Below are 19853 nucleotides of genomic sequence, written 5' to 3'. Positions count from 1 at the left end.
TGGAAGGCCTGCCTCCTTTTTAATCGCATTGGATGCAGATTATATTTGACAGCGCTCGGCGGCCCAACAATTAAGGAGGGCGGAAATGGTGCCACCTTCCAGGTTTCAGTGAACTGGATGTCGTACAACCGGGCAGAGCCACCCTTCCCTGCCTTAGCCCACAAGCTGTTTTGGAAAGTCTTGGGCCTCCCCTTCGCCTCCCTCACCAGGGAGCGTAAGCCGAGCCAGCCCTGCAGTCCGGGGGCTTGCATGGGCCTCTGTAGCCAAGGGACATTGCCGTCCCCCCCCCCCCGCCAGCACTGCCGGGCACACTTAACAGGCAGGGCACCTCCGGCTCCTGAACCAAGCCCCTTACCCTAACCCTTCTGCACATAGGCCCTGGAGGCCAGAGAGGGAAGGAGCCGGCCACGTCCGAGGCTTCGTTCTGCCTGCCTGGATGTGGAAAGGGGCTGTGTGGGCTGCTGGCATCTGGGCCGCCCTGCTAGGGCAGAAATGCTGGCAAGCGGGAGAGGTCAGACCGAGCAGCTGCCACCCAACACCTCCCTCTGTGTGCGCGCGTGGGTCCTCACCCTAGCTCAGCTCTTACTCTGGAGAAGACCACCTGCCGGCAAAAATGCTGCAGAGCCAAATTCCCCAGAATGAGGGTTTGCCAATGGCTGTGCTTCTCCAGTTGACCTTCTGCCTGCCAAGCGGCTTAGACGGGCAGGAGACCTTCCAAGGGGGGCGCGGGGGGGGGGAATGGATGGTCGCTTCCCACGGCCTGGTTGTGCCGGCTCTTTCTGCTCCTGGGTGCCCTTCGCCTCTTCGGGCCCCGCCCGGAGCAGGAGAGGAGGCTTCCGGCCGCGAAGGACCGCCCCCCCCTCCCGAAGCGGCCTCCTGCCAGATGGGACTCGTCCCAGCAGCCCAGCTGCCTTTCCAGCCCCGGCGGGAAGCGGACAAGATGTACCCGGGCGGCCCCCCGGCCAGGAAAACGCGCCGGGATTGCGGGCAGGCGGCCCGCTTGCACCCCCGCCGTCCGCAGGGCAAGAGCGCCGACTGGTGGCCGCGGAGCGCAGGGCGGCGGGGGGGAGCGGGGAGCGTCCAGGTCTCCCGGTGAGGAGCCGGGCGCCGGGGCGGGCAAACAGGGGGCCGGCCTGAGCGGCAGGAACCGGGGAGGCCGAGGGCGGCTGGGGCGGGAGGGGGGGAGAGGTCGGGGGTGTCAGCCGAGGCCCCCGTCGCTCGGGAGGCGAGCAGCTGCGTGAGATTTCCGAAGGTTCCCCCGATGCTGGTGGGCAGCCGAATCGGGCCAGGGAGGAGGGCAACGGCCAGAGAACCCCCGTGTCTGTGGCTGGGCGCGGGAGGAGCGCGTGCACGTCGGGAATCCTGCCTGCGGGCTTTTCTCCCCATAGTCAGAAAGGAAGGGGTCGAGAGAGGGGGCAGGGGAGCGGGGGTCCTAGGGCTCCGCCGGCCATTCAGTGAAGGTGGGAGCGCAAAGGGTCCCTGCGGAAGGTGGGGCCTCTCCTGTGCCCACTGGCGGGAGGGCCGCCGAGGTGGCCGAGAGCCAGGAAAGCAAACCCTACGAAGAGGGAGGGAGGGAGGGATCAGGCCTGGGGGACAGGAGGTGGCTTTGGCCTGGAGGCTCCCCCAGGCAGGTCGAAGCCCCCCCCCCCCACCTAGACTGGCTGTTCTGTGTGCCTCTCTGCGGGAAGCCGGGAGCAGCGGAGATGCCCCAGCCTTTTGCCCACGAAGCACCCACAGACTCTGCTGTCCTTTCTGAAGCCAAAGGGAGGGAGGGCAGAGTGCTTCCTCCCAGGGGCATCATCTCCAGGGGCATCATCTCCAGGGGCATCATCTCCAGGTCAGGTAGCAGGCGGTCGGGTGACAGGGAGAAAACAGCTTGGCCTTGTGCCCAGTCCTTCAAAGGCAGCCCCGTTTATTTATTGCATTAAGTTCTTTTCTGGTTCCAAAGAAACATCTTCCATAAAGACATAAAACCAAAGAATGGGGATATAAAAGCAGGAAGTCACAATGTCAAGGACACGGCAAGATAACGAGGGCCTCTGAGTCAAGGTCCGAAGCCCAGCGTTCCCTGGAGACACCCGGAGGGCCCAAGGGAGGTCCTTCGGGCAGGATATCCACATGCAGGAGGGCAAAAATGGACACAGGCGCCTTGATGGGCTCCCTGGTACCTCTTGCCACAGAGAAGGGATGTGGGGGCCCCTGCTCGCCACAGGACGCCTGCAGTCATCTCCTCCTCCTCCTCCTCCGGCCTGCAGCTTAAGGAACAGCTTCGGGAGCCCATTGAAAAGCCCGCTGACCTGCAAGATGGGGGAGAGGGGGAGAGCCCCCCCCTTGGTTGTCTGCCATGCAATGCCCCTCCTCACCTGAGCTCTCCATCCATTCTGCCCCCCCCCGGAGGTTCTAGGTGATGCAATGGCCCCTCTCAGAACCCACCTGAGTCCCCTGGCAGAGGAGCCTGTTGGCCCTCAGCGCCCAGCCTGTCCCTGGCACCTGCCACCGCCCAGACCCTCCTCCGGCCCACACCCTCCACAGCCAGACATCTACACCCTTGCCTCAAAAGAACAGCGTGGCTAGAAGGTTCGGGGTGGTGGTGGTGGTGGCAGTGGAGCAGTGAGGCCTGACCCTAGCAAGGCCCCATGGCCACCGAAGGAAAGGTGCCCTTGGCCCACCTCTCCCACACAGGCTCAGCCGAGCAACTGGGTGTCACAGACGTTTCTGTGAGGTCGCAGCTGCCCTCTTCCCCCAGGCCCTGCCCTGGCCCCACAGCCCAAGGCCACGAGGGTGGGGCAGGCCAGGGCAACTCCTCCCTGAACCCCCTGCCGCCCTTCCCTCTTCGCGGGCAAGGGCCTGAAGGGAGAGGGCCGGCATGACAACGGGAAGGCCCCTCGCCATGGGAACCTGAGGAGCCCCCCCCTCTCTCCCCAGAAGGGAGCATGGAGCACTACGAGACCCTGCTCAGCATTGGCCGGGGTGCCAGCGCAGAGGTGTTCCTCGTGAGGGACGTGAGGACCCAGCAGCTCTTTGCTGTGAAGAAGGTCAAGACCATCCCCAGCAAACGGCTGCGGAGCAAGGAAGCCGTGCTGAGGGAGGTGGCCATCCTGAGGCAGCTCAAGCACCCCCACGTGGTGGCCTGCCACGGCTACTTTGTGGACCCGGACGGAAGCCACGTCTTCATCCTCCAGGACTACTGCGCCGGCGGCTCCCTGGACGAGCACCTCCGGGCCAGGAGAGGGGGGCCCTTGGCCGAGAGCACCGTCATGAGGTGGTTCGTGCAGCTGGCCACGGCGGTCCACTACATCCACGCCCTAAAGATCCTCCACCGAGACATCAAGTCGTCCAACGTCTTCCTGACGCGGACCCGGATCCTGAAACTGGGGGACTTTGGGATGTCCAAGGTCTTGGAGGACACCCTGGCCAGCACCTTCGTGGGCACCCCTTATTACCTGAGCCCCGAGCTGTGCGAGGACCTGCCTTACGGCCCCAAGGCCGACATCTGGGCCCTGGGCTGCGTCCTCTTCGAGATGTGTGCCCGGCAGCCCCCCTTCCAGTCCCTCAGCCTGCGGGGCTTGTTTGACAAAATCGTGAGAGGGGACCACGGCCCCGTGCCGGCCTGCTACTCGCCCCCCCTGCACCGCTTGATCCGAGCCCTCTTGGAGAAGGCGCCCGGCCGCAGGCCCTGCGCCACTGCCCTCCTTGCGCTCCCCTACGTCCAGGGCCACCTCCGTCTCTTCCTTCGCCAGCAGGAAGCCGAGCTGGGGAGGAAGCCCCCGCCGGAGGCGTTCGACGAGGGAGACAACGGTGGGCTCAGACAGGCTGGGCGGCCCCCAAAGAGCCCCCCAGGCGGTGCAGGCCCGGCAGCCTCGGCTCTGGCCTCCCCATCTCTCGATCCCCAGCCACCGCTGCCCAATGACCGTGAACAGGAGGATGGCTGGAGCCTTTCCAGCAGCGGTTCCCATTACTCGGCTGACGCTGAAGACAGCAGCCCTTCTTCCTGTGCCACCTGCAGCTCCGAGGAAGGCGGACCCCTCAAGGGGGAGACGGCCACGGAGGCACTGAGGACCCTGACAGGTAGGAGGCTCTGCTCTGCTCAGCTAACCCATGGCGCTTTACCTTCAGGCAGGTGGCGGAGCCAGGCCCTTACAGGCAATGGGGGGGGGGGGAGGCAGTCTGGGTTCCCTGCTGACTTCAAGGCAGCCGCTCACAGTGTCTCTGATCCAGAGTGTCTCCCTTTAGCTCCCTGGAGGAAACGCAAGATACAAATCCGACCAGTGAAAAACAAACAAAAAGGATAAAGGGGCATGGAAATCAAGACGCCCGAGGGGACTTTAGTGTTCTGCCCACCCTGGAGCTCAGCTGTCAGGGAGCTGGCTGGGGCACCAGGGTATCTTCTCCATAGAAAACAGACCAAAACAGCTGAAAAGGAGAGACAAAAACATTGCTGCACCTTAAAGTCTGCCTGCTGTATTTTCATTTAATGTGAGCTTCTTCAGGCGCTAGAGTGAGACTAGAAAAGGGGCCCTATCCAGGTAGCCGCCAAGCCCTGGCTTACAAATTCCCACTGCCCATGATGGACGAGTTCTCCCCTTTCCTTCTTCTCTGCCTGCAGCATCTGAGAATGACTGGGAACTGACCAATGACCCCGACGATTTTGAGGACTCAGAGGGGACTCTGGAAGAAGCAGAGGACGACTGCGAATGCGCCATGCGGGCAGCGCAGGATGGGGGTCCTCCCTCTCTTCTGGGTGCCCTGCAGGAGTGCCCAGGTAAGGCAGCCCCAGGCTTCCACTGCCTGCCCGGAGTCCTCCGGTGGAGCACAGGGAACCTCTGGCCTCACCTGCACCCTCTGCGTGGCTGCTTTGGCTTTCCCTGCTCCATCCTTCCACTTGGCCCTCTTAACTTGCAGCTCCTTTCCAACCTGACCTGACCTGACCTAGGGGCTCGTCTCCATTTGTCCAACCACCTCCTGCCCACGAATGGTCTCCTCTTCCCCCAGATTGCTACTGTTTGTGCCACACTGGCCTAGTCCACCCCCTCAAACCCTCTCCCCTCCACTGCTCTGGCACCAAACCCTCCGGCCTTCACTCTCTTGGTATCCAGAGACACACCCAGACACACCAAGTGGGGCTCAAGGCACATCCCAAGCCCAGTTCACATGCGCTGAATGGCACTAGCCATGTACTGCATGAAAGCTGTCTCCTTTACAGATGACGCCTCTGGCTGGAGCGAGGGCCACAGCAGCTTCATATCCAAGGATTCCCGGCCCCTCCCGGAACAGGGATGGTGTTCAGATAATTCTGGGCAGCTGGAAGATTTCAACTCGCTCCATCAGCTGTGCCTGGAAAGCAGCGAGGGCGAACTCGGATATGACACAATAGCAACGTAATTACTGTGGCTGCGAGAAAGCCAACCACTTTGCCTGGATGGCCCCTGCAGCTGGCTGTGGGAGGTTGAAGGGAAGGGGCGGGGGGGGGGGCGCTCTCCTGGCTCAACAGGCCCTGCTGACCACCCTGGCCAGAGCACCCTCAGGGGAAGGGCTTCTCACTGCCCAAACGCCAGCGGGAGGAGCACTTCCCCTGCTCTCCTACTACTGTGACACCTAGCAGCCAGCGCTGCTATTCTTCTCCCCTCAACAATATGGAGAGCGAGAGCCCACCTGAGGGGGCTACCAGAGAGGCATGTGGTCCACGTAACTAGGAAGACCAGCAACAAATGACTACCGCCTGTTACACCAATGTTAGCCAACACTGGCTCATGCCTCCTTCTCAAATTGATTTTGACACATCCTCCCCAACCTCCTTCGTCCAGTCTGAAAACAAGCAAGCTTAACGTGTTCCCACAGCCATTTCTTTCACAAATAAAAAGGAGAAAGAGTCTGATCACTTAATGCACTAGTGGCCGTCGTCCGAATAAGAAAGGTAAAAAGCTCGAAGCTAAGGGTAAGAGGGAGGGAACAGGAAACCAACACTACCGTCAGAAATACTTCTCTAGTTCAGATGGCTGAGCAGCTGCGAAGGGGAAGAAGAGAGGAGATGGCGGCTGCAGCTCCATGGCCTGTTCTGGGCAGAATTGCAACAGCCCAACTCCTGAGGTCCTGCAGCATCCCTGGACTTCAGGTCAATACCAGCTGCCACCCAGTTACCAGGCGAGGGGTGCGTATGTCTGTGTGTGTCTGTGTGAAAGGCCATTGCCTGTCTAACCTGTTGAACTCCAGACTTTTGCATCAACGTCTATCTCCACAAAGCAACAGCACACACAAATTCTTGGTTAGTCTTAAAACAGCAACAAAGTGCCAGGCCCTGCAAAGCAGGGGACAGGAACCCTCCCCCTTAATGCCAAGCCTCAGTATTTCCAAGTGGAAAAAAAAGGGCCAGGTGCCTCCAGGGGACCAATGCTCGACTCCTCCCCTCAAATTTCTGGGCTGGGAGGAAGAGAAGAAAATCCCAGAAAAGTCAGTATGGAAAAGGTTTTATTTGTGAAAGAAGGAACTCTGGGTGGGGCTCGGCACCAGCATTCCAGTGGGCTCAACCGCTGCTCTGCTTGGCTGCCAGCCTCTTGTCTCTCTCTTCGGCAATGGTGAGACGGATTCCTTTTCCACGAGGAAGGGAGATCCAAGGCTTGTTGCCCTAAAGGAACAGGAAAAGAGGTCATGAGCCGAGGCCGCAGACTCTGCCACCCATGCACACAGCGCCGGGCAAAAGGACTGTCTCACTGCAGCTTTCTTGGGGCAGCTCAGCTGGAGAACCCCCAGATGGGGAACGGGGCAGGTGGAGGATAGAATGCAACCCTCAACACATTCACCTGGCTAAAGCAGGCTTACTCCTGAGTGAACCTGTCAATGAGTGCATAGCTAGGTAGTTCTTTGTGGTGAGAGCAAGTTATGTTGAGCATACGCAATCTTTACACAGTAGAAATGTGGTGTGTTTTTTTTGGGGGGGGAGTCTTATGAAAGTGTTCAATGATTTTTACGACCAGGATTACATTATATACTTCTGGCTCTTCCCACCTGCCAAAACGTACTATTTCTTTTAAAATAAAAACAGGTCAATTTGTTTCTCTCCCTCTTCCCAGGGAGGAGATGGAAAGCGTATCCCCTCTGCCCGTGGGCCGACAAAGCTCTTGGTCTAATAAACTCATTCCCACGGGGAGTGGTGGCACCAACCACTCCTGTGGAACAGGCCACGGATGAGCAGCCCGCCCTGCTTACCTTGCCAATCACAAAGATGTTGGATAGCCTGGTGGCAAAGCTGTTGCCATTGGCATCCTTGACATGGACCACATCAAAGGAGCCAGGGTGTCTCTCCCGGTTGGTGATCACCCCAATACGACCCAAGTTAGCCCCTCCGGTCACCATGCACAAGTTGCCTGTGGTGCGAGAGAGAGAGAGAGAGAGAGAGAGAGAGAAGAGGGATCAGAAACTGCCCCCTTTGCGTACAGGGCTCCTGCTTAACTAAGCAAGGGCCAGGCCTACCCAGCACAAGCCCAGCAAAGGCCAGGGCACCCTCTAAAAGCATACACCCAACTATGCACGCGCACCTCACTCCTGCCTGCTGCCCTGGGCTGAAATTATCTGATGCTGGCATTTGAATACATACTCACCTGTGTCAAACTTGATGAAGTCTGTGATCTTGCCTGTCTCCAGGTCAATCTGGATGGTGTCGTTCACCTTGATGAGGGGATCTGGATAGCGGATAGTCCGGGCATCGTGGGTGACGAGGTGGGGGATCCCTTTGGTGCCCACAAAGATCTTCCTCACCTTGCACAGCTTGTACTGGGGGGAGGCAGACAAGAAGGGCCGCCATCAGTGCCCTGAGCATCACCATGGAATAACAAAGACAGCTGGAAGCCTCTCATACCGTAACTGCTACTCTAGGAAGCTAGCAACTACAGCCAGCCATGCAAGTCCAGCTATTTATATGTAAGGCGGTAAACCCAAGAGCTACACCTGCAGTTTGGGAGCAAGGTTGAATAAGAATGTTCCCACCATAGGTAACTGCAATGCCAGAATACAGCCTAGGTTAGCCTTTCTGGCCCTCAAACGGGACACCCACACCTTTTGCCTCCTTGGTCATCCTCAGGAAAGAGAAGCTAAGCTCACAGACACTGCCGCTGCCAATGGTGCCACTTAAAAGAGTGGTTTCTATTTAAAAGACCTCCGCCCGCCCATGTACCAAGGGCTGCAGAGGCCACGTCCTCTTCTGGAGGAAGTCAGCTGAGGCGGAGGTCCCACGGCAACAAGACGCCAGAGGCCAGCTTCCAGAAAGGGTGCCTCAGCCATCCAAAAGGAAAGAGACCGAAACAAGCCGACACCTCGGCTTTCATCAATGCTGCTCATCTGGCAGACTCCACAGCCTAACAAGGCCAAACCTCACAACCCATGGTATTCCTTAGCATGACCGTCCTCCCTCCCCCCCTCCCCCGCCCAGGCAGAAGACTCTTGCGGCACTTGCAAAGCTCCAGAGTTACCTTGGCTTCTTCCGGTGTGATTCGGTGAACAGCAAAGCGCCCTTTGGTGTCGTAGACGAGCCGGAAATGCTCACCAGTCTTCTCAATGCTAATTACATCTGGCAAAGAAGAGTAGGTGCCGATCAGCATCAGCCCACAAGATACATCCAGACAGAGGGGGGACTGTTCAGCGGGCATGGATACAACCCTTTCAGGGTTCCAGAGGAGCAGACCCCAAAAATGAAGTGCAGGACTGATGCCACAGAGCCCTGACCTTCCCTTGGAAACGCAGTAAGTCCAGGCTCCTTCTACCACACGACCATCACCAGCCCAGTCAAGCTATTAAGCAGATCTTTTCATCCAACCAAACTGGGCGCTGTGTTCTTGTGCAGCGGCCAGCAAGACAGGAAACACAGCAGCCATTCTGGGGACTCTGACAGTCTCCAAAAAAACCCCATCCACCTCTGCTAACTGGCAGGGAGGAGGCCCCTTCCCTGCCTGGCTGCCACTCGAGATGCAGAGTGTCTGTTCCCCCACCCCACTCACCCATGAAGCCAGCAGGGTAAGTGATATCTGTGCGAACTTTGCCGTCAATCTTGATGAATCGTTGCATGCAGATCTTCTTGACTTCATCCCCAGTCAGAGCATATTTGAGCCTGTTCCTGAGGAAGATGATGAGCGGAAGACACTCCCGCAGTTTGTGGGGACCTGTGGATGGACGGGGTGCCTAAAACCCAAAGATCACAGACAGTCAGTATCAAGTCATTTAATGCCAGAACAGCTGCACACAAATGGAAGATCTGCGTATGGTCAAAGCAACAAGGCACTTCGCCCGAAGAATGCCACTGAAAAGGAAAAAAGGAAACACTACACAGCCCTCCTCTGAGCAAGACTCTGCAAGGATAACCACTGGCCACTTAGAAACAGATGCTGGTGGACAGCCTGGGACTCCCAGAACCTCGGCCACACACTCCTTTCCAAAGGGCTCAGTTGACTCCTTTTCCAGGGCAACCCTCCACCATCCAGCCCCTGCAAATCACCAGTCACCCCCATCTTCATCAATGCCTTGTGAAAGCTGACTTTGTTTGGCATCATACACAAATGCCATGAAGGTCTGTGTCACAGCCTCATGGAGAAGTCCAGACCTCACTGCTAGCTTCGAGAGCAATTCAGAAGGACCTCTTGTTAAAAGCACTCTGAGAACTCAGGGCGGTCCATTTCAGTTCTATGGGCCTCACCTTTCCCAGACCCTAAGAGAAAGAAATATGTGCACATTTGATTTTGCACTGGCTCTTGTCTCTGTGCGGGGCGTGAACGGCCCAAGAAGAAAAGCAGCATCTGTGGCCCTTTCTCAAAGTTCTCACTGCGCTCGTAGTCAAGAACACTTCCTCTCATGCCCCTTCTGGGTGCCGACGTGCAATTCCACACCACTGACCCACACTGGCTACCAACCACAGAGAGGAAGCACACAAGCCCCTCCTGTACTTCCTCATGCTCACCCCACAACACTCCCATTGACAGATGTACCAACGTGAGCCCACTCTGGCCTTGTCCTAGCTGGGATCTCCGGTACCTCTGTCAACAGGTCTCGCTCCTTTAAACCCAGAGGCTGTCACTTTCCCTCAGCTATTCTGTATGCATTTAGTCTCACTTACTTCCCAGATCACACACCCAACATAGTTTAAAGAGGGCATAATCTTCAGCGAACTTTAGAGCACAACACTCAGAAAGTGAAGTGAAAGCAAATTGTCAATGAATTGTATTATGAAACAATTAATTCCTTAGAACAAGTCTCAGGATCAGGCTGAGGGTCTCCTTCACAGAACATATACAATATTGCGTCTTTCCAAAGTGGAAAGAATAGCGTAGCCTACAGCTCTAAGACCGAACCAGAATTCAGAATGGTACCCACAGATGAGCCACTAACCACAAGCCCAATGATGCACCCCGTGAAAAGAGCACCCTCTGAAGCTGGAGCTGTTCCTATCATATTTCTCTGGGGTCCGGCACAGAATCTTATCATGATGGAAATTGTAAAAAGGAGAGATTGTCCATTGCAAATACGCACGCGAGACCGGGCAGGACCGGCTGCTTTGGAGAGCATAAAAACCCACCCAAAAGCTCACAATGAGGATGCAGCAGCAACATCCCCCACTTTGCAAAATGGCCGTTAAAGGCCAACACACTTACAAAGACTCCAGTCAGCTTATCCAGCATCCAGTGCTTTGGAGCTGCTACGCGCTTCAGGTGCTTCTTGGGCCCACGAGCCTAAGAAAGAGAACAAAGGGTGAGACTTGGGAAGCCTCGGGTGGCTTTAAATGCTCAGCAACGCTCTTGACCAAGCAAAGTTATCTGCAGTGCCCAGCATGGCAGAGGCTGTGCCTCTGGCCCGTTTCTCCAATAAGGACCAGCTTGCGAGATCCTTCTTGCATCTTTAAGAACAGAACAAGCCCATATGCCCTTTGCTGAGTATTTTACTTACTAAACACCCTCTCTTATCTCCATTAGGCTCAATCCAGAATGGGCTCCTCACCCACTAACAAGAGCTTGTTACTCCGGGGGCCGCGCCCCAAAGCCTCTCTCCAGCAACAACAACAGCAGGAGGAGAAGGCGGTGGAGGAGGAGGAAGCGCAGCCCCCTTGCTTTCCACGTGGGCGTCTCGGCCCCTCCGCCGGAGCCAAGGCGAAGCCCGCCCGAGCGCCTGCCGGGCCTTCCGCCCTCCTTGCCCGGAGCAGAACCTGGGAGGGAGGGAGGGAGGGAGGCCAACCCGCCCCAAGCGGCCCTGCTCCGCGGCCCTTGCCCCCCCTCCCTTCGCAGCCGCCTGAGCCTCCTCCCATCGGACCCTGGGCGAGCGAATCCCTCGGCCCAAGGCCTCCGGTCAGCCCCGGCCCCAGTCCTCGCCCGCCGCCGCCTCGCCTCGCGGCCCAGCGGGGCTCAGGCGCCGGGGCCTCCGCCGGCCGGGCTCCCTCCGCCCCTGAGACCGGGCTTCCCGGAGGAGGGGGCCACGGCCGGGCCCAGCCCGCTCATAGGGGCGCCTCCCGACGCGGCCGAGCCCCCGGCTCCTCCGGGCCTAGAAAGGGGCGCCTCGGTCGCCGCGTCCCCGCGGATGGCGAGGGATGTCAGGCAGGAGGAGATGCCAGTCGTCCACTCACCATGGCTGCGCTCCGCCGAGAAAAGGACGCTGCTTCCGCTCCGGGCCGGATATCCGGGCTGCCGGCGAGCGCCCAGTGGTGGCAGCGCGCAGCGCCACCTGCCGGCCGGAGGCTCTCCTAGTCGCGGAGCGTCTGGAGCTTGCCGGCGCTGGGACGTCCGGGAGGAGCTTGGGCGGCGTTTCTGACTCACTGCGACTGGCCCAGAGGTCTCGCCACTGGGGACTTGAACCCAGGTCTCCCCAATCCTGTTGCAACCCCATCGCACCCCTCTGGCCAGCATTTCACACACCCCCAACTAAGAAATGGGGGAGGGCACTTGAGATGAGATGCCCAGGAGGGACCCATTACTCTTCCCCCAAGAGGCTGAAGGGCAGGAGTTTCCGGACACCACCAAAGTCAGCCAGCTGTGGAACTCCCTGCCACAAGACACAGCATCACCCTCTCTGGGACTCCTGGGGAAGGATGACTCTGGGTCTTTCCATCTTCCCCAGCATTTATGTATTCCTCGATAAAAACAATTGTCCAGAAGGGAGACAAGGCTTGAGCCCATGACCAACAGCAGCTTAGCTCAGCCGAAGCAACCTCACCCAACAGAAGCAAGCAGGGCAGGGCAGGGCCAAGCCTGGAACCCCAAGAAGGAGGGAAAGGGCCAGACAAATGGATGCACTCAGAGACACAGGCAGCCAGACAGCAAATATATCAAATCTTTTATTTTTCAAGACAAAGCGTTTCTAAAACAGCTGCTGCTTCTCTCTTTCTCTTGGTTGCAGCCAATTCAAGAGAGGACAAACTTGCTCATACCATTACACTGGTACGTTCCATGAGCTCAGCAAGCTGTCCCCGTGGTCCCAGGCAAAGACGGATGAGAAGTCAGGAGTAAACCCAAGCACGGACAGCACACTAGGAAAGGCCACCTTCCCTCCTCCTCCCGGGCAAGAAACTACACAGCAGGGGGTCGCTCGGTCGCAGGGTGCCCATCGGGATCTGCTGCCAGCAGCAGGCTTGACAACGTTCCTAGTTTTCCTGGGAGGCTTCCTTCCAGAATCTCAAGGCAGCCACCAATGGCTTTGTCCTCACCCTCTCTGTTCCAGGAGAGGTTTGGCCTGGAGGCCAGGGTGGTGCTACATCACGTACTTGAGATTCCCTGCAAATAAAGGCAACAGTCACAGACCCACAGGAGAACAAGGGGGTGCCGAGAGGTATTCTGTTTCCTCCCAGGGATAGGGTCACTCGTGCAATCAGGCCTCTGACAACAGCACACACACCCCGCACCGCCCCCTCTGCAGTCACACTTGGGGCCTCTGGCTTGGCTAACAACTGAGGAAGTGGAGGCCATATGTCTTGCTCGGTGGTGAGAGGGCACCTGCACTTCCAGAGGACTTGCCTTTTACACAGCTGAGAATTTCTCGGATCCTCTGCGGCTCGTTGCGATCCGGCCTGCAGCTTGGTGTGATTTCCAGGACATAATCAGGACCATATTCTGTGAAGAACTGAGGAGGAAGGTGGGAGAGTCTTAGAAACGGACACTGGCCAAAATACTGTGCCATGCACGTCCACCACACCCCCTACTAAGCACATGGATCTCAGCTGAAGTCACAAACTAGCAGGTTCACGCTCACTTGCCACCTGAATGTGAGAACAGGAGGGAACACTGAGAGACCTCCAGGAAGGGCCAGGCGAGGCTCATGAAAACAGGTGTGCACATTCAGTGGGAAGTCACGTGCCTCGAACCTTGGTGAGCCGGCCTTCCCTGTCAAGAGCTCACAGGGCTGAGCTAGACGGAGCAGGAGTCTCACAGAGAAGGCAGCTCCCTGCAAAGAGGCACGCCTGCTTTCATTCCACTGTCTTTTATTAACAAAAAGTGCCTTGTGCCATTTCACGCAGTTCTCTTTTCCCCCAAAAAAGTGCCCTTTGGGCTGGTACTGAAAACATGAAAAGTAGGGAGTGTGTCCTGAATGTAGACAAGGAGTTTTGTCCCGGCAGCCGTGCAGTCCCTGCCCCTGCGCAGCACCAGGAGCCAAAGAGGAGGAGGAACTTCAGGAACAGTGGCTGCCTCCGGGTGTGTTTTGTGCCAAGCAGTTCCTGCCTGCACACCCAAGGTCTCTGTGCGCCAGGAGTTGCTCCATTCACTCTGTACAGCCAAGGAGGAAAGTGATGCAGAAGGGCCAGGATCAGCAGCAGTTTGCCACTAGATGGGAGGTACAGTATATAAGTGCAATCAATCAGTCAGTCAGTCGTTAACCAGCGATGCAGCTCCTGTGCCAGGAGACGGAAGGGTTTGCAGGAGTCTTACCTCATGATCCGGGATCTCAGAGGACAAGGTTTTCCCCAGAATGACCCCAGTCAAATATGTCCAGCAGCGAGCAGTATTGGCAAGATGGTAGCCCCCTGGCTCCAGGAGTGAATGTGTGCCAATTTTGTAAGAGAGAAGAAAGGAAGAGAGAGAGAGAGAGAGACATGGGTGTGAATGGCAAGTATTCACCATGAGCAGCGGGGGCCCTTTTGCGTCCTCAGAGATCCACAAATGCTTATTTCCAGCCTGAGAAAGAATGGCATGTGTGGCTCCTGCAGTTGCCAAGTTCTGTAAAATGGGCAAAGGACCAGAGCAGGAGCCCGAAGAAGCCAACGTGGATGGAACAGCTTCTCACCAGTTCAGCTGCCCAGCAGGAGCCATGAGATGGAAGCAGGGAGCAACATGACACCACCGGGGAGGAGAACTCCTGCTGAGTGGTGACCTCTCCTGACCCCGGCAAGCCCTCACGCATCCCAGCCAAACCCTCCGTCCAGACCCACTCACCTCCCCCAAGGACCAGAGTGGGCAGCTGCCACTGCAGCATGTAGCTGAGGCACCGGCCGATCCCCACGGGCGTCAGGTTGAAGGAACACATGGGGTCACCTGCAATTGTGTCAGCTCCCAGCTGTAGGACCACAGCTTCCGGGCTGAAGGCTGCATACGCCTCCTTCAGCACCCTGTCAGGGGGAAGGGAGAGGAAAGCAGCTTGTAGGTTGCTTTGTTCTTCAAGACCCAGCATGCACGCACACACATAAATACAAAAGCACACACACGTATGTAGAGAATCTCCCTCTCCCCCAAAGCCTCGGCCTTTTTGACTTCGGTACTGCAAGACAGGCTTCCGGCCACAGTGCAGAGTTCTTGGGCTACGTTTGGGAGCAGTTGGAACTCCAGGAACAAGCTAGGATTTGCTCAGACAATGCATTTGGGAGGTGCTCCTTCCTTGTGGGCACTTCAGGAAAAACGCCCAACAGACCTGGTAGCACAGCCAAGTCAGAAAGCGATCTGGGACAGATAGGGTGGCCCTGAAATAAACGTATCTCTTGTGCATGAATACTCAGGGCCTGGGAAAGCTGCAGGGTCTCGCGCCCAATCCTAGCAGCTCCTATGGGAAAAAACTGCTAAGACATCTCCCTGCAAGACTCCGTGACCTCAATATAACAAAAGCAGAGCCACTGAACCAACTGCTGAACTGAACTGTAACACATATAAATACCACTGAATCAATTTTTTTACTCTAGTTGGGCTAGACCACTTGATTTCAGTCTGTGTGAGAAAAATACAGAGGGCTTACTCTGCCAGGCAAAACTATGTGGATCCCTAGGCCATGTGAGTGCAGGTGGGAGCAGGGCAAGGCCGCTGAGCCACAAAACACGATGCAGCCGCTTCTGGAAAGGGCTGCAGGGACGGTGGGTGGGCGGTTGGGGGAAGATTGCTTACTCCTCACAGATCTGGTAGTATCTCTCGTCCTGAATACCATCCTGGATGGGCACATTGACACTATAGTAGCGCCCCTTCCCCAGGCCCACATCTGTCACATCTCCAGTTCCTGAATAAAACATGAAAAAGATACAGAAGGGAGAAGCAAGCTGGATGTTTTGTGCCTCCTGCGACCCATCAAAGCACCAGCCCTGTTTGCTCTGCCTGTCGCCTGCACGTTCCTATGGCTTACAAATGCATGCAAAAGATATACAGTACAAACTTTTTTCTTATCTAATAGTAAGGTGTTTTTTTTTTTTTTAAATGAGCTTTCCCCATTACTTTTATGTACACCTTCACAGCAATGCTATTGTTGTATAAGCATATCTAGTTTTTATGTCTTTATGGAAAAGTAGTACTGTACCTTTAAAACCCACTAGACTGTCCAGTTGTTAATGTGGGTCTCTTTGAGGAATCTTCACTTCTACTATAGGTGCCTTCTCTCTCTCTCTCTCTCTAAGAAAACCCAGGGAAGCTTTTTTGCAGTGAGTGGGGTGGTCCATAACAGACCCAAGGAGAACCCAGTAACAAAGGCTTGGAACTTATACTTGTCAAATATAGCACAGGAGATTTCTGAGTATGAAGGAGGAACCTTTTAAGCTCCAGGGCAAGGTAAAAAGCAGGAGGGGCCTCCACAGAACAACCAGGTTCCCCTTTTTTTATTTGCTTGTTTTTTTTTTCCTGTTCCACAGAGAGATGCTGCTGGGGAGGGCATGTTTGGTTAGCTTCAGAACACAAAATCATAGGCAGGTTTAGAGAAAGCAGAATCCAATACAGTAAATAGATAACTTGCCAGGGAAAAATCCAGGTGAGAATTTGTGCAGAGATACGGTCATGACTTTGGAAGTGAAGCTAAAGGCATCTTCTACACCTGGATAGGGTAAAAGGGGAAAAAGCTGATGATTACTACACACTGATGTGGCCATCAACCCTTCGGGCAAGGTATACGGCTTGTAACAGAAGAGAAGAATGCTGAGCTGGGCCACCTGCCGCTAACCATTCACATGTCCATCTCTTGCCCAGAAAGTGCTAGTCTAAACTCTGCCTACATCTGATGGAAGAAGAGCTTGAGAAGGACCATTTCGAAAAGCAGAAACTGGGAAAGATTTACAGCCAAGCCTTATAAGCCCCCACCTCTTCCCAGAAGCAGGTAGTCAGACATGTTAATATGTATAGAGTGGGAGTTCCCAGGTGGGTGGGTGGGTGGGTGGGGGAGATAACAACCTCAATGGATTACTAGTGTGTAAGCATGCTTGCATGCATGCATGTAGAATATACCCTAAAAGCTGGAACAGCTGCATGTTCCCTTAAATGGCACTTTCCCACCTTCACTGTTCTTGTGTTCAAAATTCTAACCAACATCCATGACTGCACTCCAGAAACCCACCTGAACCACAAGGAGAATGGTGGGCACATCACTTTCTTAAAAGTGAAGAGAATCCCAATGGTCATACTGACCTCCCCGTAGATCAGGCATGGTGGGTCTGACAGGAAAACCCCAAGCCAAAAGCAGTAAAACATGGGAGCCCTTGTCACATACAGTGGAAATGCCAACAGCAGAAAGTGGGATATGAGGTTTTATTTTGTAGGACTCTGATTAACTGAAGAGTAGCAAGAGAGGAGCCAGTGTGATGTAGTAGACAAACTGACAGACTAGAACTCAGGAGATGTGAATTCAAATCCCCACTCAGTCATGAAAAATGCAGTGGGAAGTAAGAATGGTAAACCACCCCTTGAATGCCTCATATACCTTGAAAACCTCAATAGGGTTGCAATAGGTCAGAAACAACTTGATAGCACAGCACAAGAACAACAACAAGAAGACAAGGCCCAGGTAGCAGGATACTGGGAAACCCCTTACCATCCCCGTGATGCAAATCTAGGTCAACGTAGAGGACACGATCAAATTTCTGCCGCAGGTGTAGGATACCAAGGACGGCATCATTCAGGTAGCAAAAGCCAGAAGCTTCGTCTCTGCAAATTAACATTACAGGTGAAGTGCAAAGCTTCAGAAAATCCTAAACAAAGCCCCTTGTATTGATAAACCCAAGACATATCAAGAACAGCACGTGGCCATACGTTGCTCAGTTAGGAGGAGCTGGTAGATTTCAGAGAGAAAGGCTTGCCATAGAGATAAGTGGTGCAGAGACAAGCAGCAGCTTCTTCAGCAATGAGCACAGAGGAATGAATCAGCCAGCAGCCAGCATGGAGGGAAACCCAGGGAGGGAGAAGGCAACTTCCCGCTCCCCACTCACCCCCCCCCCGTCAGGCAGGCAAAAGAAACTGTTCCAGGTGCAAAACTGGGTCCTCTGAAAGCAAGGGGCCCCTCCTGTGCTTACATCAAGCCAGGAATACATGGGCGCCTCTTGGCAGGGCTGCGTATGCCTCCACCTCAGCCTCTCCGCTGCCACTCCCCCCCCCCTTTCAAGGCTTTCCTCTTTTACAGTCTGAGACCCTGAGGGTGGCCAGACCCTGATGGCTAACAGGGCATCAGAACAAAGACCCCGAGTGGAATGGAGGGGAAAGAAGTGGGTCATTTACTTCTTCGCGTGATGCCAGCCCCCGGACCAGTTGATGGCTACTTGGCACTTGCCATCCAGCAGGCACTGGGCGGCGGTGATGGTGGCCCCTCCCACTGCAGCTGCGTAGTCGAAGATGCCTTCAGTGGCCGGACAGTCGTAACCTGGGGAGACCACAGGCAGACAGAGGGAGGGGGGGGCTATGGAGGATGCCAGAATCCAGGAAGGATTCCCCCTGCACATAAACGAAAGCCAGCACCACCGGCACCCAGAGCGGGCAGGCTTCCAGCTGGCTACTCTGGCGGGTCAGCTGGGATGCAACCGCTGCCAGAAAAAGCCCCGAGGGGCTCTCTCCTCACCTAGTCCGTACTCCACGGATTCCGGATGGTCGTCATCGCCTTCCTCACTGACCTTCTGCAGATGCTGCAAGTAGGCGTCTGTATGGAAGCTGGCCATCTCCTCCATCGAAGCCACTTTAGGCTTGACGACCCTAGGAAGAGGGTGAAGTCCCAAGAGGGTTGAGCCAGGCCCAGCCCCGGCCGGTGGGATGCTGCGGGTGCCCCCCCCCCACCAAAGTGAGGAGGGAGATAAGGGGGGGGCAGCGGCTGGCGCTCTCTCCCCAACCCCCACTCCGCGCCCCCTCTCCAGTCCTGGGGCCCCTTTCTCTTGTTCACAGCAGAGGAAGCCTGGCCTGCGCTCCCATGTTCTGCGCGTTTTGAGAGTCCCCACAGAGCACATCATTCTGTGCCTTCACGGCCGGCGCCCGGCCTGCCAGGGCTCCCCTGAGCGAGAGGCCCTTGGGGGGCGGAAGGAAACCCAGAGGTCCCTGGGCAGAACCCCGGAGGGAGGCCTCCACGGGGGTCCCCTGAAAAGCCATCCCTCACCCCCCCCCAAACACACACACACCCCAGGCCCCTCACCCTCTGCCCGGGGGGGGCAACCCCACGCCCCCCACCCTCCCTGCCTCCCTCCCCTCCTTACCTCATGTGCTCCAGCAGCGAGTAGGCGCCGATCAAGGAGTGCACCATGCTGGCCTGCAGGGAACGGACACGGCCCGGTGACCTCCTTCCCCGCTCGGGGGCCTCTTTCCCCCCCCCATGGCCAAGCGGCCCCCCTCTCTGCCCGCGGCCTCCCGGGGGGGGTGTTTCTGCCGGGGAGGGGAGGGGAGGGGAGCGCCCTGGTGCCGGGCTGGTGTTCCCGGGGCGGGGGGGGGGGCGGCGGCGAAGGCGGAGATCCCTCCTCTCTCTCTCTCTCTCTATCCCCCCAACCCCCCCTCAAAGCCTTCCCCCCCCCCGGCCTTCCAGCCCCCCTCCCACGGAAGGGCCCCTTCCCTACCACCCCCCCCCCCCCGGCCACGCACCCGCTGAGGGACTTTGCAGAGGGCGTCGCAGCGCGCCACGTACTCGGCGCTGTAGACGTAGCAGACCCGCGGAGGGGGCGGCGGAGGCGAGGCGGCCATGGGCAGCCCGGGGGGGGGGGGGACGGCGGTGGCGAAGGAGGAGGGGGAGGCTCCCGGGCGGCGCACCCGCCGGACCTTCCGGGCTGGGTCGGGGGAGCGGGCTGCAACCCGGAAACTTCCGGGCGGTGCACTTCCTGCCGGGCGGCCGCCTCCTCCTCCTCCTCCTCCTCCTCCTCCGGGTGGGCCGGGCTTGGGCCCCCTGCCCTTCTCTCACCTTCCAGCCAAAGGCTGGGGGGGGGGGGGAGAGAGAAGAAGAGTGCCCCTGAGCACGTGCAGAGGGCCGTCAGCCCAGCAGGCGGAGGCAACGCCTAGCCGGCCTTTGCATCCTTTCCCGAGGACGTCCCGAGACATTTTGCTGCCTGAGGCGGAGCAGCAAACAATAACATTGGGGGAGGGCGTTGTGGGGGCCCCCGGAGGGGCTTTTGCCCGCGCCTCGTCGAAGGGGCGAGAGAAACAAGGAGAGCGGACTCAGACAGTGCACGTACACTTGGAAATGCATCCAGACCTTGT

General features: G+C 57.1%; 3 protein-coding genes across 8 annotated transcripts; 1 reads left to right on the top strand and 2 right to left on the bottom strand.

Moving 5' to 3' along the window:
* Positions 1–678: 678 nt before the first annotated feature.
* On the top strand, positions 679–5883 carry LOC110080184 (uncharacterized). The gene is made up of 3 exons (XM_020795882.3): positions 679–4068; positions 4607–4762; positions 5204–5883. The coding sequence occupies exons 1-3, from the start codon at positions 2934–2936 to the stop codon at positions 5380–5382; spliced, it is 1470 nt and encodes a 489-aa protein (XP_020651541.3). The 5' UTR covers positions 679–2933; the 3' UTR covers positions 5383–5883.
* Positions 5884–6448: 565 nt separating this feature from the next.
* On the bottom strand, positions 6449–11662 carry RPS4X (ribosomal protein S4 X-linked). 2 transcript variants are annotated; one of them, XM_020795883.3, is made up of 7 exons: positions 11594–11662; positions 10632–10709; positions 8988–9168; positions 8463–8560; positions 7596–7767; positions 7204–7361; positions 6449–6622 (listed from the first exon to the last, which is right to left on the bottom strand). In XM_020795883.3, the coding sequence occupies exons 1-7, from the start codon at positions 11594–11596 to the stop codon at positions 6521–6523; spliced, it is 792 nt and encodes a 263-aa protein (XP_020651542.1). In that variant the 5' UTR covers positions 11597–11662; the 3' UTR covers positions 6449–6520. The 2 variants fall into 2 exon arrangements, with proteins under 2 accessions (XP_020651542.1, XP_078236743.1); XM_078380617.1 differs by lacking the exon at positions 11594–11662 and adding an exon at positions 10924–11009.
* Positions 11663–12288: 626 nt separating this feature from the next.
* HDAC8 (histone deacetylase 8) lies at positions 12289–19476 on the bottom strand. 5 transcript variants are annotated; one of them, XR_012081462.2, is made up of 11 exons: positions 19245–19476; positions 18866–18918; positions 18244–18374; positions 17907–18048; positions 17227–17339; positions 16159–16236; positions 15327–15435; positions 14391–14563; positions 13887–13981; positions 12978–13781; positions 12289–12737 (listed from the first exon to the last, which is right to left on the bottom strand). XR_012081462.2 is itself a non-coding variant. In XM_072981453.2 (11 exons), the coding sequence occupies exons 1-11, from the start codon at positions 19341–19343 to the stop codon at positions 12715–12717; spliced, it is 1122 nt and encodes a 373-aa protein (XP_072837554.2). In that variant the 5' UTR covers positions 19344–19416; the 3' UTR covers positions 12289–12714. The 5 variants fall into 5 exon arrangements, 4 of the variants coding, with proteins under 4 accessions (XP_072837554.2, XP_078236742.1, XP_072837555.2 ...); XM_072981453.2 differs by having other exon boundaries at positions 12978–13083; positions 19245–19416; XM_078380616.1 differs by lacking the exon at positions 12289–12737 and having other exon boundaries at positions 13010–13083; positions 13887–13985.
* Positions 19477–19853: the final 377 nt, after the last annotated feature.

Source organism: Pogona vitticeps, chromosome 11, assembly GCF_051106095.1.
Source record: "Pogona vitticeps strain Pit_001003342236 chromosome 11, PviZW2.1, whole genome shotgun sequence".
In the NCBI taxonomy this organism is placed as follows: domain Eukaryota; kingdom Metazoa; phylum Chordata; class Lepidosauria; order Squamata; family Agamidae; genus Pogona; species Pogona vitticeps.
The sequence above is the reverse complement of the archived record's forward strand: the minus strand, read 5'-3'. Positions and strand labels throughout refer to the sequence as shown.